The sequence below is a fragment of the Petaurus breviceps genome, unplaced genomic scaffold (genome assembly GCF_028583685.1).
Source record: "Petaurus breviceps papuanus isolate PSGF00001 unplaced genomic scaffold, PetGlider_PUasm1.0 90681, whole genome shotgun sequence".
NCBI lineage: Eukaryota > Metazoa > Chordata > Mammalia > Diprotodontia > Petauridae > Petaurus > Petaurus breviceps.
In genome coordinates, this window is record NW_027187307.1 from 4355640 (window position 1) to 4372268 (window position 16629).

General features: G+C 44.2%; 1 protein-coding gene across 2 annotated transcripts in view; it reads left to right on the top strand.

Moving 5' to 3' along the window:
* DOCK11 (dedicator of cytokinesis 11) overlaps positions 1–16629 on the top strand; it is a 176760-nt gene that overhangs the window by 53249 nt on the left and 106882 nt on the right. For both annotated transcript variants that reach the window (XM_069065225.1, XM_069065226.1), the window contains exons 7-12: positions 9345–9479; positions 10375–10552; positions 10901–10980; positions 12637–12720; positions 15080–15220; positions 15773–15988. In XM_069065225.1, coding sequence (XP_068921326.1) covers positions 9345–9479; positions 10375–10552; positions 10901–10980; positions 12637–12720; positions 15080–15220; positions 15773–15988 — 834 coding nt within the window. The remainder of the gene's footprint in view (positions 1–9344; positions 9480–10374; positions 10553–10900; positions 10981–12636; positions 12721–15079; positions 15221–15772; positions 15989–16629) is intronic.

Below are 16629 nucleotides of genomic sequence, written 5' to 3' on the forward strand. Positions count from 1 at the left end.
GAAGGGGTTTCACAGGCAAACCGGGATAAGCAAGCAAGCAAAAAGCAACAGGATCTTTACTAGGATGCATTTTAACTCAGTATTTGGGTGTGGATCATTTAGGGGCGGGAGCAGAGGAGAGAAGGGAAAACAGAGCCTCTCTCCAAAGTCTGAGCAGAGGCACACATTTCTTTTCCTTTAGCAGAGAGACCAGCTGGTATTTATGGCCCACACAGTCAGGGACAGTTTTAGGCAGGAACCTAAATCTAGTTCACACTCCAAGATCACTGCAGTGGTTCCCTTGAGTCCATAACCTCTGCTTCTCAAAGTGAGCCAAAATCCTTTGTGGCTTCCCCTGAAAGCTGTTTGTTGGGGCACACAAAAGCCTGCCTGCTGCCCTCCCTCTGCCATATCTCCTCAGCTCCCCTTAGACAGCTGCTTCTGGCTCCTATTCATTGGCACCAGCCAGCTCAGTGTCGGGTCCCATGCCTTTCAACAAACACAACCCAGCAGTAAGTAGCACACTGTGACACACACCGTTTGTTGTGGTTTTTACTTCCATTCAACCAACACAAGGCAGGCACCCTGGGGATATAAAGACAGAGGTGGCTACAAGGTGCATTTGCAAGTCTTTTTGCAATGTAAGCCTTTTGCTGAGGTGTGGAGGGGTGAGGTCTGCATTATCAATGCAGGGAGCACCCACCATAATAAGATGGAAGCTCTTTTGAAATACTCACTGTGTACTGCAAGCTTTGGCATAGGCCCATCTCAAGTGGTCAGACAAAGCCCTGTGGGTAAGGAAGGCAGGTGGCCCCCAGGGATCTTGGGAAGGTCAATGATAAGATAATGCCGAGTGTAGTGGGAATGTAAGCTACACTGAACTGGGGCTAAGCCTCAGTTTCTCCTGCTATAAAAAGAGGAGTTTGGGCTCCAGAATCCTCACAGTCCTTTCCAGCTCTGACATTCCATCAATCTCCCTGTTGTGGAAAGAGAAGCCTGGCCGTTGCTGCTTTCCATTTGCCTTCATAATCAATGTCAAATTGGATCTGACGACCTGTTGGAATGGCAGCCAAGGCAGCTCTGCAGAGGTGTTTTTATGTGAAGTTAATTGCTGGTGATTCAGAGCCTAGTTTCCCCAGGTGGCATATTTCTTTAGCCCCTGCTAAGTATGGTGCCATTTAATCTTTAATGACCACAGACATATAAGCTGATTATAAATTTTACTGATTTGAAGGATGGATAGCACACAGCTTATAAATAATAATAAATTATATAATGCCCTATATTGTAAATTCCATAATTGTGACAGAATGCTTTTGTTGATTTTTGCTGCACACTTGAATCCATAGCTGGCCTATGGCTGGATTCAGCCATCATTTGGCAGTGATATCATGTCCCAGTTTATTGTCACTAAATCTCATACAGGATGTGCCATTAAGCTATTGCTCATCTTCGTACAAATTGTATTCATTAAACTGAAACCTCTTCCAGCATCAGCACTGCTGACTGTAATGGCGGTAATTATTTTGTTGGCCCTTTGTATGGTTACAGAGATTGAAACATGGTTTGATTTATATTATTGTCTATGAAATTCTGAAGATTTTACAAATCAATTTTATGTTTGAAAATTTCACTTAAGGGGTGGCTAGGTGGCACAGTGAATAGAGCACCGGCCCTGGAGTCAGGAGGACCTGAGTTCAAATCTCAGACACTTAACGCAAAACACTAACTGTGTGACCTTGGGCAAGTTACTTAACCCCAATTGCCCTGTCTTCCCTCCAAAAAGCAAAAAAAAAATTCACTTAACTAATCTTTTTTTCACCAGATGTCTATGGTGAAGTTAGTTCTCTGAATAAAGGTCACTGGCCCTGTAAAATGCTCTGTTTGAGAGGTGAATGACAGATCAAATTGCCCAAGTTGAGGGTTGATGTTGGAGGGCTTCCTAATAGGATGGAGGTTTTTACTGACAAACCAGCTTTATGATAAGTCAGTGCCTACTTTGTGTCGGGTGTTAGTGATAAAAGGCTAAAATGGAAAATGATCTTTACCCCCAAGGAGCTTCTAATCTAACCAGGGGTTTTCCTCCTCCTCAATTTTTTATCTGCTTCTTGCTCCCTAGTACTTCTGTCTTGATGGAAGATGAGTCAGGGTAATTGCTTCCCTCCTCTCTGCATTGCCCCCTGCCCATGTGCTGGGAATCATGGTCTCCCAAGTCCTGTCCCAGGCAGGGCTGACATCTGCTACAGTAGGACGATGCCCTGGTCCAGGTAAGAGTTCTGTGATGAGGTGCTGAACTCCTGGTCTGCCTGCCTCTCTGGCCACACGCTTCTTGGTCTCCTTTGCCAGCTGCAGGGGCTTCTCATCGGCTCTTGTGGCTGCAGCGATCAGCTTTACGTACGTAGTTCTCAGATCTCTCCTGAGCACTAGTCCTCATATACGTCACCTGCCTTTGGCCAACTTAGATTAAATATGGGGCAGCTATGTGGTGCAGTGGATAGAGCCCTGGCCTTGGAGCAAGAAAGGCTCATCTTCCTGAGTGTGAATCTGGCCTCAGACCCTTCCTAGCCACGTGACCCTACAATACACAACACACAGCTACACAACAGATTATATGTCCTGTAGACATCTCAAATTCCACGTGGCCAATACAGAACTTTTCTTTTTCCCTACTGCTGTTGAAGGCATCACCATACCCTCAGTGTCCTGCCCTTTACTCTTTACTTATACTTGCCCCATATCCATTGCCCCAGTCCATTGCCAAATCTTATACTTCTTAAACTTTCACAGCATTTCTCTCTGTATCCCCTTATCTTCAGTCACACAGCCACCAGTCTGGTGCAGGCCCTCATTACCTCAAGCCTGGATCATTGGAAGAGTCTTCCAGTTGGTCTCCTGGCTTCAAGACTCTTCAGGTCCTAATGTCTCTTCCGCCCAGCCTCCAAGATGCCTTGTCTAAAGTGCAGGTTTGGCTGGATCGCCTTCTACTCCATGAGCTCCAGTGGTTCAAATGTAGAATCTTCTGTTTCCCATTTAGCCTGGCTCCTTGCTGTTTGTATCGTTTTCCTTTGTGTATGCTGATTGGCCAACACTGGCTGTCCTACTGTTCTTTGGATGTGATCCTCTGTCTCTCATCTCTTCACTGGCTGGACCTCATGCCTAGAGTGCTCTCTCTCCTCCCCTCTGCCCAAATCCTGCCCTATTCCTCCCCTCCAGTCCCTCCCTACCCCCAGCTAGTACCTTCCCTCTGAGATTACCTCTCATCTGCACTATGTATGTTTTATCTACATGTATTATGTGTCTATGTGCATATGTGTACATATTTATCTAGAATGTACATAGTCATTTCCATGTTGTCTTTCCTGTTAGAATGTGAGCTCCTTGAGGACAGGGACTGACCTTATTTTTGCCCTTTTTTGTATCCTCACCGTCTAGTACTTAATAGATGCTTGCTAACTGATAGATTAGTAAGCCATGATTTTCTGTTATCCCACAGTCAGTTCTTTCAGAAGGTGATGGTTGAAATTTCCCAGTTCATCCCCTAAGCGAAGCACATAGCACAAAGGTTCAGGAAGTCTGTCTGCCAACCATGGACCTGAGTGCCAGTTGATCTGGATGCCCAGGACTTGCTCCCACTCTTTACCTCTCTCCCATCTTCCTTACACATCCTGATTCAGTCTCCTCCCAGAGACAGAGAGGAGACAGAGAAGTATATTATCACTGTGTCAGAAACATCCCCTTCCTTTTCCATGGTTGGAAAGGGACTGGTGGGTGCAGCTAAGGACAATCAGTAATGTGAAAGTTGCCTCGCTTTCTAGGAGTGGAAGAGATGATGATGATGATGAAGACTGGACTGCCCAACTTTTGTTTGGCTTCTCTAGTTTCTGCCAAGGAGAAGGATCTGTATGCTGAAAGAAACAGAAGCAAAATAGCCAATGGGGAATAAGAAGCCAAGTATGGATACAGCACCTAAGCGCCTTTGATAAAGCTAATGCTTATATACCACCCTTGTGTATCAGGCACTGGAGGTGCGGTTATGGTCTCCATTTTACAGTTCAGAAAACTGAGGCAGACAGATTAAGTGCCTTGCCCAGGGTCACACAGCCAGGACTTCTCTGAGGCTGGATTTGAACTCCTGACTTCAAGACTGGAGCTCTGTGCCACCTAGCTGTGCTTTCTAGGGCACGATGAAAGAAATGGGACACGTGACCTTTGAACTCGCAATTTTCTTGACTTGCTTTTCTTGAATTCTTCCCTTTGTAGGCCTTGCGCTTCACCCTTTCTGGGGCTGGCTCCTCTTCCTACTCTAGAGACATGATCAGATCCACAGATGTTCTATATTCACTTGATTCATCCTTTATGGAAGATTTGGATGAACTCATTAGGGTGATTTAGGTCTCTTTTTGGGGCTCAGCATTTTGTGGCTTGATGCAGAAAATGCACAGTTATCTTTACGTGAGCATCTGGAGGACTTCAACACACACTCACAACACCTTCATACACACCCTCACATACATCCTGACACACACTCACACCTACTCACGTACACATACCCTCACACTCCATTTTCCTGAACCTAAGAGGCTACATGACTTGCCCAAGGTCACACTGCTGGTTAAGTATCTGGGGCAAGTTTTGAACTCTGATCTTCCTGACTCTAAAGTCCACTGCTCTACCCACTATACCCTCTTGCCTTTTTAGTAGTTCTCAGTATCCTCTTGGTTCTTTTTTCCCCAACATTGAATGTCCTCCCCTCTTTTAGCTACCTTGGAAGGTAAGCCTTGAAATGCCCTCAGAATCATGCCTACTCTAACACAGACACTCTGGCTAGTCCAGCTTCTCTTCCCACAAAGTCAGTTATGTGAAATGATAAAAATCCTCCCTTGAGGATACTGTTGTCCATTTTCTATCTTTCCATAGTGTTCTATTCACCTGAGGAGGAAAGGGAAGGAGAAGAAAGGGAATGAACATTTATTAAGCCCCTGCATTGTACCAAGCACTCTACAAAGATCTCATTTGATCTTCACAACAACTCTGAGAGGCAGGTGCTGTTATCCCCATTTTACAGGTGAGGAAGCTGAGGCAGATGTGGTTCAGTGGCTTGCCCAGAGTCACACAGGTAGGAAGTATCTGAGGTCAGATTTGAATGCACATCTTCCTGACTCCAAGGTCCCACGTTCTATCCAGGGTACTGGCGGTAAGAACAATCCTTTGGTTGAAATCTCTCAGTGCTTTCCTCAGTATGAGTGAATCCACTGGCCAGGCCTTGAACAAGCTGGCCTTACCATAGCCCCAAGCCTAGAACTTGGGTCTTCCATGTCTTCCTGTCTGCTTGTCTTTCTATGACTAGCCTCCACAGTCCATTCTTCTTATACTAGAGCAGTATTATCTGTTTCCTGTTTTGAGTGAGGTCAGTGGAGGAGAGGAGCATGATGGGTATTCTCATGTTTATTCACTTCAGAGATACTGTTCTCCCAGACCACTGGCATGGGGTTGGGAGGCCAGAGTATCCTATGCTATTTAGTAAACACATTCTTTACTCAACATAATGCAATAAAGTAATATTCAGGAAAGGAAAGACTAGCAAATCATGCAGATTTAGATGGAGATTAAGTAACTTCTTGAGTAATGAGTGAGCTAAAGAACACGCAGTAGGTCTAGTAATTATATTGACCAAGAGGATTGGAAAAAGAGAGCATATTACAACTTGTGGGGTGCAGCTAAAACCATCCTGAGAAGAAAATTTGTATCTCTGCAAACTAATGTTAGCAAAACGTGACAAAATGAGCTGTGAACTAAGCATACAGCTAAAAAAGACTAGAACGTAAGTAAGTTCACAGCTGGAAAATAAGACCCCTTAAGAACGGGGAAGAAGCAGATCCGTTAGAAAGGGCACAGTCTTGGAGGAGCTCTGATTGTCTTCAGAGAAGCTTCTGGAGAATGCAGACAAGCTAACAGGCCTTTCTTTGGGCCTAGTGATTGCTGGTCACTCAGATTCCATTTCTCCTCCAGACTTTTATAAAGCCAAGTGACCTCCCTCAATTTGGTGCTGAGTAAAATGTGGGTAAAGCTATGTATTCCTAAGACTCTACCACATGACTCATTGGCACTCTTCCAGATGGTCATCACTGGAATAACTGGTCTCATTACCAAAATAGAAAGAAAGTGAAGTAACCCTCTATCTTCAGTACCAGCACCACAGACACCTCGATAAATATTTGTCAAGCTACATTTCTTACTTCCCCTTTCCTTCTCCGTGAAAAGACAGCCCCTTTCTTGGAGACGAAGCCTCCAAGCTTCCCTTTAGACATAAGACCAACATGTAAGAGCCATACTGGGAGCAGCACTCCCAGATGTCATAGTAGGGCTCCACTGTAGGAAGTGATTTCCTCTCATTTCAGCCCCACAAGCTTCTGCTCTCTTAGAATGACGTGCTTTGGGCTGTGAGGCAGCATCTTCATTCCATTTGTCAGTCCTTGGAATCTCTGTGCTGTACTTTGTGGTTAACAGTCTGGCTATTTTCTATACGTTCTCAAGCTTAGATTTGACCCAGTCCACTTTAGTTCATTTACACTACTCAGTAGTAGCATTGGCTTAAAGAATCAATCTTAGCTTTGCTGGGAATTTACGCTGCTGCCTTTTAGAACTTTCAGATTTGCCGATGATATAAAACTGAGAGCCAGTGCTGCTGTGAGGTCTTTGCCCCCAAAAAGATCAAAGAAGAAGGAAGAGGATTCCCTCACCCACACATATGACATGGACACAAATATTTATGGCAGGTTGTTGGGGGTTTTTGGTACTAGCAGAGAATTGGAAACTGAGGGTGTGAGCTTATCACTTGGGGAATGGCTGAACAAATCATTGTATACGAATGAACCTGAAGAAATGATAGAAGGGCTGATTTCACAAAAGTCTGGGAAGGACCAATACTAGATTAAGTGAGCAGAACCAGGAGAACCTATGTATGATGACTACATCGTAAGGACAAGACAACTTTGGAAGACTTCATAACTCTGATCAACACAGTGACCACCAATTGTTGCAGTAGATTTGTGATTAAACATACCCACCTCTAGAAAGAAAGATGATGGACCCAGGTTATAGGTGGAGGCTTATTTTGGGAACATTATTTTTGCTTGACTTTATATGTTTGTAGAGGGAGCTTTGTTTCTCTTGCTTTCTTAATGGGTAGGTGGGGGGATGAGAGAAAAGAAAATAAAAGAAAATTGAAGAAAAACAAAAAAAAGGCTGTTTGACATTTTGGCTAAGAGTGAGGATCCAAAAATATCTTAACACACAGGAACAATTGGGAAGACCTAATAAATTGAAATTTTATAAGGGTTAATAAAGTCCTATACTTAAAACCAGCCACAAAAGTACAGGGTGGGCTAGCTGTGTCTAGACAGCAGTTTATATGAAATCTAGTGGACAGCAAACTGCAGTTGAGTCACCAGTTGGATACAGCAGGCAGTCAGAGCAACATCGTGTCTAGAACAAGGGAGGTGGTAGATTCGTTCTCCTCTTCCCTGACTTCCTCAGACTATTTCTGGAGGATTGTGTTCGATCTAGGCCTCACATCTTTAAGAAAGACCCTGATAAATCAGAACACATCAAGAGAAGGATAATCAGGTTGGTAAAAGGCTTCAAGCTAAGACAAGAAGCGTGCTGTGAATAAGGCCAACCTGGGTTCACATCCCACCTGTGACGTGGCTGTGGATGGGCCCATTGGCCTCTCTGAGCTTCAGTTTCCCTGTCTGTAAAATAGGCATAGTTCCTATGTTCTCTTCTTTATGGAGTTGTTCTGGAGCTCAGATTACATCACCCAATTAAGCTAGGCACTGGGGATTCAAACACTCCAACCTTGTTACCCTTAAGCAACTTACATTCCACTGGGAGGAAACAGCATTGTACATGTGAGTTCGTGAAAGTAGACTGAGTAAACACAAGATAATTTCAGGGTGAAGTGCATTATGGGAATCAAGAAAGACCTCTTGTGTGAGTTGGTATCTGAGCTATGCTTTGAATGAAGCTAGGGATTTTAATAAGATTAAGGTGCATAGAGGGAGCACCCCAGGTATGGGAGACAACCTGTGCAAAGGCATGGAGGTAGGAGATGAAATGTTATATATGGGAAATAGGAAGTAGGCCTGTTTGGCAGGTCATAGAAAGTATGCGAAGAGAAATAATGTGGTACTACTTTGGAAAGATGGATTGAGCCAGATTGTGAATGGCTCTAAATGTCAAATAGAGGACTTTGGTAATAGGGAGCCACTGAAGCTTCTTGAGCATTAGAATGACGTGGATAGACCTCTGCTTTCAGAAGATCACTTTAGCAGCTATGTGAAGGATGAATTGAAGGAGTGAGACACTTGAGTCCAGGAGACCAATTTGAAGGTTATTGCTATGCAGTAGTTTAGTCAGGAGTTGATGATGAGGCCATTGATGATCTAGTGTGTAAGAGAGTAGGGTTAGACTGGACCAGATGTTGTGGAGGTGAGATTGACACACTTTGGCAATTGATTGAATATTAGTGGGGGAGCCAAAGGGAAGGTGAATGGTGACTCCAGAGTTACCTGGCTGCTGGTGGCTGGATGAATAGTGGTGCCCCTAGGGGTGGCCAGGTGGCTCAGTGAGTAAGAGCACTGGCCCCAGTGTCAGGATGACCTGGGGGATCGAATCCCAGCTCAGATACTTAGCACTACACCCAGAAATAACTGGCTGTGTAACCTTGAGCAAGTTACTTAACCCCAATTGCTTAAAAAAATAGTGGTGCCCTTAACCACTATATACATATAGTAAAGTTAGTCATGAGGTAGGATTTGGGTGGAAAGATAACGAGTTCTATTTAGAACATGTTGAGCACGGAAAGCATTTTGCCAACTTCAAAGTTTATAAAATAGGAGGTGTTATGATCATTGTAATTTGGGCTGTAATTATACCATAAGCAAGGTACCATCACAGTGCCATACCAAGTAAAATGGTAGAAGTGAGAACAGCTAGAGGACACTCGTTTCCCCAGTGGCTGCCAAGATGCCATTTCCTAGCTGCTTTCTTCTACCCCCACAGAACAGTAGGATATTTGAGAAGAAAAAAAGAAAAACCCCCTCGGGAATGAGGGCTCCAGCATTCTGGAGAAGTGAGTGCATTTCTTTTCTCCTATTTGCTTCACTGTGGGCCAATTACTTCACCTAGCTGTCACTATCTTTAAAGAGGAGATAATTATAATTCTGTTTACCTCACAGGTATGTCTGCAGATTGTTGAGATAAGTGGTGTCTGCAAAGCCCTTTGAGATCCTCAGATGAAAGGAATGGTTGAGATACGATGGAAGCGTGACCAGTGTATCATTGGTACTCTTGTCTTTTTACAGGTATTCAAGAGAAGGTATTTTTACTTAACTCACCTTCCTGATGGTTCATATATTCTCAATTCCTATAAAGATGAGAAGAATTCGAAGGAATCGAAAGGTTGCATCTACCTGGATGCCTGCATTGATGTTGTTCAGGTAGGCATGGGATCATGGAAAATCTCGACTGTGTAGGAACTTGAAGAACTTGAATCTGTTGAGCTCTAAGCTGTGTGACCTCAGGCAAAGCCCTTTACTTCTCTGGGTCTTTGTTCCCTTTTCTCTAAAGCAGGATTTTGATGAGAAGATCTCGAAGGTACTGACATACAGTTGACATAAAAGAGGGGTTGGCCTCCTTCCAGTGTCTGATTTTCAAGTTTGTAAGGATAAATTTGAACAAAAATATTGGGATGAGACAAGCCTTTTCCATATAACATATAATACACATCATGGGTTCACAGCCAAGGTTAGGACCTCCAAGGTGATCTAGTCCAAGTCCTTCATCTTATAGATAAGGAAACTGAGGCCCACAGAGTGGCAGTGGCTTGCCCAAGGTCATAGAGCTGATATTCCAAGGCAATGCCACATTTAGGTTTGTTATTCACCATTGTCCTAGAAAAGTTGAAATTTTGCACAAGGAGAACAGCAGCAGGGAGAAGGTAAGGCATTTGTTTATTGTGAAGCAACTGCTCCTCCATGCTCGAAAATGGGAGACTGTCCAAGGAGTGAAGTGATTTTCTTTATCCCAAGAGTATTTATTGAGCACGTCTTCCATGCTCATCATCACGCTGGGTGCTGGGGCTGCTAGATGACGGGTACTGGTTTTGTTCATTCGTTCGTTGCGTGTCCGTTTTCAAAGAGGATCATGACACCAGGAAGATAATATCGTGACTTACAGTGAATTATGTTGGGTGCTAGGTACTGAGGGAGGTGATGAGCAAATGTAAGAGCGTGGTTTTGTCTGCTAGGAATGTACATTCTGGCTGGCAGATGTGTTCATTGAGCAAAAGACCCCCCAGTAACTCTGCTAAGTGGATGTGTCTTTAACCACCAGTGTCCCAAAATGCGGCGTCACGCCTTCGAGCTCAAGATGTTAGACAAGTACAGCCATTATCTGGCAGCAGAAACCGAGCAGGACATGGAAGAGTGGCTGACAACGCTGAGAAAGGTCATTCAGATCAATGCAGACGGCTCAGGGCAAGAGAAGAAAGAGGCTTCGGAGTCTGTGCAAGGTCAGAGTTTTTGATGTCGTGCCCTTGTCTCTAAGCACATGGGTAAACATCTGTGTCTTGACCCTTTCCTTAGCTAAAGGTGATTATGGAGGTGGAAGGATTAAAACAGAAATATGAGGCAATGCGACGTGTATTCTGACGTGGGAAATATAAGCAGCCTTGAAATTGGACACTTGGGATGGGAAATTCATGGCAGGTTTTCAAGAGTCCATTAAAGTTTTCCATTGCACTCAGAATCAAAAAGCAGAGCAATAAATCTGGGCATAGGGGAAGGAGAGCTGGTTGGGTGTTTTTTTAGTAAGACATGATATATGTGGTTTGGAACGTCTGCTTTTAATGAATTTACAGAAGATGAAACAAGCATCCAAGGAAAATCAGAGAACATCATGGAAAGCTTGGAGAGGAGTATGCACCCTGAGCTGATGAAGGTAAGCCTTTAAAAAAAATAGGGATTTAAATTAAACAGAGAGAAGGCAGGAAAAAATGTTCCAGTTTCAACACTATTTCCCATTGAGTGGAGCCGTGCCAGCTCACTTGGGGGTCTCTGTCCCCCTGGTGTTTACAGAGAGCCCCTTTGGGAAGGAACCCTATGAACGTGGGAGGTGTTCTCCTGATGATGTAATATGATTGACATATGATCAGTGGTTTCCTAGAAATAGAGTTTTTTTTGGTATAGTAGAAATATGTGTGTATGTGATGTCACCCAGTATCAAATTTGGGAAGTGGACCATACTCTGTGAGTATTGGAATATGTGTGTGTGTGTGTGTGTGTGTGTGTGTGTGTGTGTGTGTATGACAGTAATACACTCACACACAGTTTGTTTTTTGCTTTTTGGAGGGCAATTGGGGTTAAGTAACTTGCCCAAGGTCACAGGCAAGTATTTTTGTGTGGGTGTTAGTGTCTGAGTGTCTGAGGCTGGAACCGTGTAACACAGGTCCTCCTGACTCCGGGGCTGACACTCTACTCGCTGTGCCACTTAGCCGCCCCTCGATACACACATATGTTAACAATTAGGTGGTGAAGTGGATAGCGTGCTGGGCTTGGAGACAGAAAGACTCATCTCCCAGGGTTCATATCTGACCTCAGACTCTTCCTAGCCTTGTGCCCCTGGGCAAGTCACTTCGCCCTGCTTGCCTCAGTTCCTCATCTGTAACATGAGCTGGAGGAGGAAATGGCAAACCACTCATATCTCTACCAAGAAAACCTAAAATGGGGTCACGTGACTGAAAATGACTGAACAAAATGAAAATTTGTTCTAAAACTACCTCTTTCAATCTCCTCCTTACATCCCAGAAACCTAATGAGACACAGACTCTCAGCAGGATGGGAGCTCAGTGGCCGCCTGACCCAATGCATAACAATGACATCCCTGATAAGTGGGGATCTAGCTTTCTGCATAAAGACCCACTGGGTTAGGGAGTCCGTTACCTTCCAAAGCTAGGTTCTAGGATAGAGAACCAGCTAGTTCTACTGACTTGTTGTGTGACCTTGGGCAAATCTCTTCCCTTCTCTTGGCCTTGGTTTCTCCATCTTTAAAAATGGAAGTGTTTGAACTGAACTTTATTCCATGGTACCTGATGTAACATAAGACCTAGTAAATAACTCTTTATTCACTTCATCTCTATCTCTAGGGATTCTCCAATGTCCCCTCTCAATCTTTGCCTTTCCAAACTGAAGATTCTTAGTTTCCCGAGTCTGCCTTGCCTCTCCTTGGGCCCATGTTAGTCATTGTCCTCAGGCTTTCTCCAAGCTGACTCTCTTCGGTTTGAAGGTGTGGGGACCAGGACTACATGGCAGCTCCAGGGAGTCAGGGGAGGGGAGTGAAGAAGCCCATGGCAGGGCCCTGATCTTCATGGCTATTACAGGCCTCAGTGAGAGGGTTATTGAGTGATGTGGCGGTTACTTGGTTGAGCCAATGTCTCATTAGGAAAGCATTTTTTTTTACCTTTTTGGAGGTTGTCAACATTTATAGCTCGGTGGTTGTTGGTTTTTTTTTTTAACTATATACTTGCAAACTAAACTTTGAAGAAAAATAAAAAGACATTTGATCCTTTTTAAAAATGCGATCTCTTTTCCTTTTTAGTATGGGAGAGAAACTGAGCAGCTGAACAAGCTCAGCAGAGGAGATGGAAGACAGAACCTGTTTTCCTTTGACGCTGATGTGCAGGTAAAGCCCTCACTGGAGTCAGGCCTAGGCTCTGGGGGAGTGCCAATGTAGGGGGATCACAGAGCCTGCCTCCATGGAGGTTACATTCCAGTAACTACACAGCTAGGTACCGAGTGCACTTGGCCCTGATGCTTAATGCTCTTAAAGCATTAGTTATAGATGAGACCCAAAGGGGGAAGTTGTTATTGATAAGGGGGACCAGGGCAGCATGCATGGAGGAGGTGGCCCTTGTGTGGGACTTAAATACTGGCTAAGATTTCATCATGGCAGTGAGAATATTGTGGGCACATGGAAGGAACATCATGAGAAAAGGCAAAAATCTGGAAAATCAACAGGTATATTTGGGGGCAGAAAGCAGTCTAGTTTGGCTAGACGATAGTATGCATTCAAGAGAATTATTGTATGACATCAGTTTGGAAAGGCCTTAAATGCCAGGCAAAAGAATTTGGATGTGATTTGGTAGACAATGGGAAGGCTGTGTCTGATGATTCAGGAGTAGAAGTGTAACATGCTCACGTCTTTCTTCAACTGTTCTAGCAGGGCTCTGGAGGGCAGCCTGGAGGTGGGGGAGGGAGTGGAGGCTTTTGCCAACAGTCAGTGCAGGCAGGCAGCACAGTGATGGCAGGAGAAGGAGCTGTGAAATGCTCACTGATTCCTCTGTGTCTTGCTTATTTTGAATAGAAGGGTGACAACAAACTTCTGCCAGTGGGAACAGTTCAGAGTTGAATGTATTTTTTTTGTTTATGCTTTTCTGCCAGCACCTTGAAGACAAGTTTGAAAAAGAGTTTGGTTTTGGTTTTTTTAATAGGAAGAAGTGTAAACACCTCCCTTTAGCAAAGATGCATCATGAGAAATGTAGAGCCTTTGGGGAGGAGTTGTGGTTTGCTTTGGTTGCCTTTTTCCTTCCTGTCCAGCCATTGAGAAAGAACATGTCTAGATTCCCAAATGTCAGTCCTGTGCCATCCATTCCAAAGTCTTATGTGCCAAACATAGAGGAGCCTTGTCTTTTTTTCCCAGATAATTGGGCTTTAATTGGACCTGTTAGGCTTGTTCCTGCTGCACAAAGGAACCGAGTGAATGTGGTTGAAACCAAAGCCAGCCAGTCTTTTTTAAAATTTGTGGTGTAGCATGTTTGTGGTCGTGAAACTGAGCTGGTTTTATGTGGGAGTTGTTCGTGAATGAGCTACTGTGAAGATGCCTGGTGCTTGGAGTAAGGCTCTGAGGATAAGACATGTCAGTCTTATGGTGTGAAAGCAGAGGAAATAGAGCCTGAGTATCCTTTCCCTGAGGGCTGCCTCCTTACATCTTCACCCTTTTTGAGTTCCCGGCTTGACATGTCAACACAATTGTCTCAGATGCTTTCTTCTGGATGATTAAAAGAGATGCCCTCAGACTTGGAACTGCTGGCAAGGCCCTAATGGTCCTTCGTGTGGGATCGCTGACCTCCCAATGGGCTGCCGTTGGCGGCTTTCATGCCACATTTCTTTTCACTGCACTGTTGGAAAACACAGATAGCAGGTCACGAGGCAGCTGTTAGGACAGGCCTTTTTAGACAGAATTTCTTGTGCTGCTTTGAGAATTGTTCATGAATAGTCATGTTCGTTTTTCTATTTGTCTGTTGTAGATCTAATATATAAGGCCCCTTTCAGGAGGATTTGTTTTTTTATAATAGGCTAGGTCAACACTATGGCAATTAGTTGAGACATTATCAGTAAAGAAACCTACCAGGATTGAAGTTACTTCAATGGTTTGAGGAAAGGGTTCTATTTAACGTTCAGATGAGACCACGTGCCCCTGAGTGGACAGAGCCCTGGACCTCGGAGTCAAGAAGACCTCAGTTTAAATTCTGCCTCTGACTCTGAGCAACCCATTTAACTTCTCTGTACCTCAGTTTTCTCATCTGTAAAATCTGTAAAATAACAGCATCTGCATCCCAGGGCTGTTGTAAGGCTCAAATGATGCAGCACAAATAGAAGACTTTGCAAACTTAAAGTGCTGTGCTAACTGCTATTAGCTTCATGTCCCTCCCCTTGTCACCAACAAGCCAACCCTAAGGTGCTGGCCACATGTGACAATGTGCCAGACGCTCCTCCCTTTGCCGTGAAGACGAGAAGCCTGCTTTCATGTCTGTCCCCCAGATCGGTTCCAGCCCCAAGTCACCACAATGAAAACTCAGACTCTCACTGGCATGTTCTCTTCTGGATCTCTTTGTGGTGGGAAGTGGCTTATCTGCCCAGCTTTGGCAGGGGTCAGAACCTGAGCCCATGGACTAAGGTGGAGTCCTGCTGATTGGATCCCAAGGCTTACAGTCACGTGGCCTTTAATTTGTTGGTAATGTTGCCCGTATGTTTTTTTCTAGAGGTTGGACTTTTCCGGCATTGAACCAGATGTAAGGCCATTTGAAGAAAAGTGTAGCCGCCGTTTCATAGTGAGCTGCCATGACATGACCTTCAATGTCCTGGGTCATGTTGGAGACAGTGCCCAGGGACCATCCACAAACGTATGTATGACTTGTCTCTTGGAAACCACCATCTTGCCATTGGTGCAATGGTTTCAGTCAGAAAATGCTCCTCTTGTTGGCAGCAAGTGGAAGGGAATTTTTGTCCTAGCCCTGGTGTATGACCAATTGACAAACATCCTTCAGTCTGTGTTCGGTTAAAAGGTATTTTCAAGACTTGTTTGTTCGTTGGTTAACAATATCATTCTGAAATGGAGATGGCTTGGCATCATATTTGACTGTCTAACTTAAGAAATGATTTGATTTTCACATTCTTGGTTGGACCTCAGGGACATAAAATGATTCCACAAGTATATTAACAGTAGGATTCTCTAAATTTGCTTTTGAATGCAGTTTCAAATTGGACAAAGTTTGTCAGTTGTTTCAGAAGGTCTTTTTCTAGCACGCAAATAAGCCGTTGTTCATTTTGAGTTGTGAAGGGTATGAAAATGAATGCAAAGGGCTTTCCAGCTGCAGAAAAGATTTTGGTGGAATTCAGAGTTTTGAAGATGAATTGTCAGTTTTAAAAATACAGATGTTTTCTTCAATTCCCAGGTCGAGCCTTTTTTCCTCAACCTTGCCTTGTTTGATGTGAAAAATAATTGCAAGATTTCAGCTGACTTCCATGTAGACCTTAACCCTCCATCTGTTCGGGAAATGTTGCTGGGCCCATCGGCACACATGGACAGTGACAGCACTCCAAAGGGATCCTCATCTAAGGAGTATTTTATTCATGGGATTGAGGAATCTCAGTTGCGCTATATAAAACAGGTGTGTGTGGTCTTTAGCTTTTACAGGGCTTAGTGAATTAAAAGTAGAAATGTACCATCAGCAATTCTAAGGATTTAACGACTTCAAGGTCTAGGTACTCAGGGCGATGATGGGAGAGAAACTGAGGTGCTAAAAATGTTACCAGTCCACCATGGGCAGCATGAGGGTATGCCTAGCTAATACATGAAAGCATGAGGCCCCCAAGCCACTGTGCTGTGGCATCCAGACAATAAGGGACACCCAAGGCATCCTGTGTATAGGACAGCATAGCACAGAATAGACTCAGGATGAAGTCTAATGGAAAGGAGTTGTTGGAATCACAGATGCGTGATCCTGTATTCTATCCACTGCGAGGCAAACTGAGTCAATTTAGTAGGAGAACAGCAGACCTTTAACTATCAAAGATCCATTTTCCATACTCTTGTTGAAGCCTGTGCCAAGAACATAGTATCCAGAAAGTGCTTGGAAGTTCTCCCCTGTATATAGATTGGAGACTGTGAGGGATGAAGGGGAACAGGGTTCATAGTCTCCCTTACATCCCCAGTAGAGGCATGAGACCCAAAGGAAAAACAAACCCAAACCAGGAGCCACTGTATAATGAAGGTGGAGACAGAGAGGGAGAGAGGAGAGAGGGGGGGGGG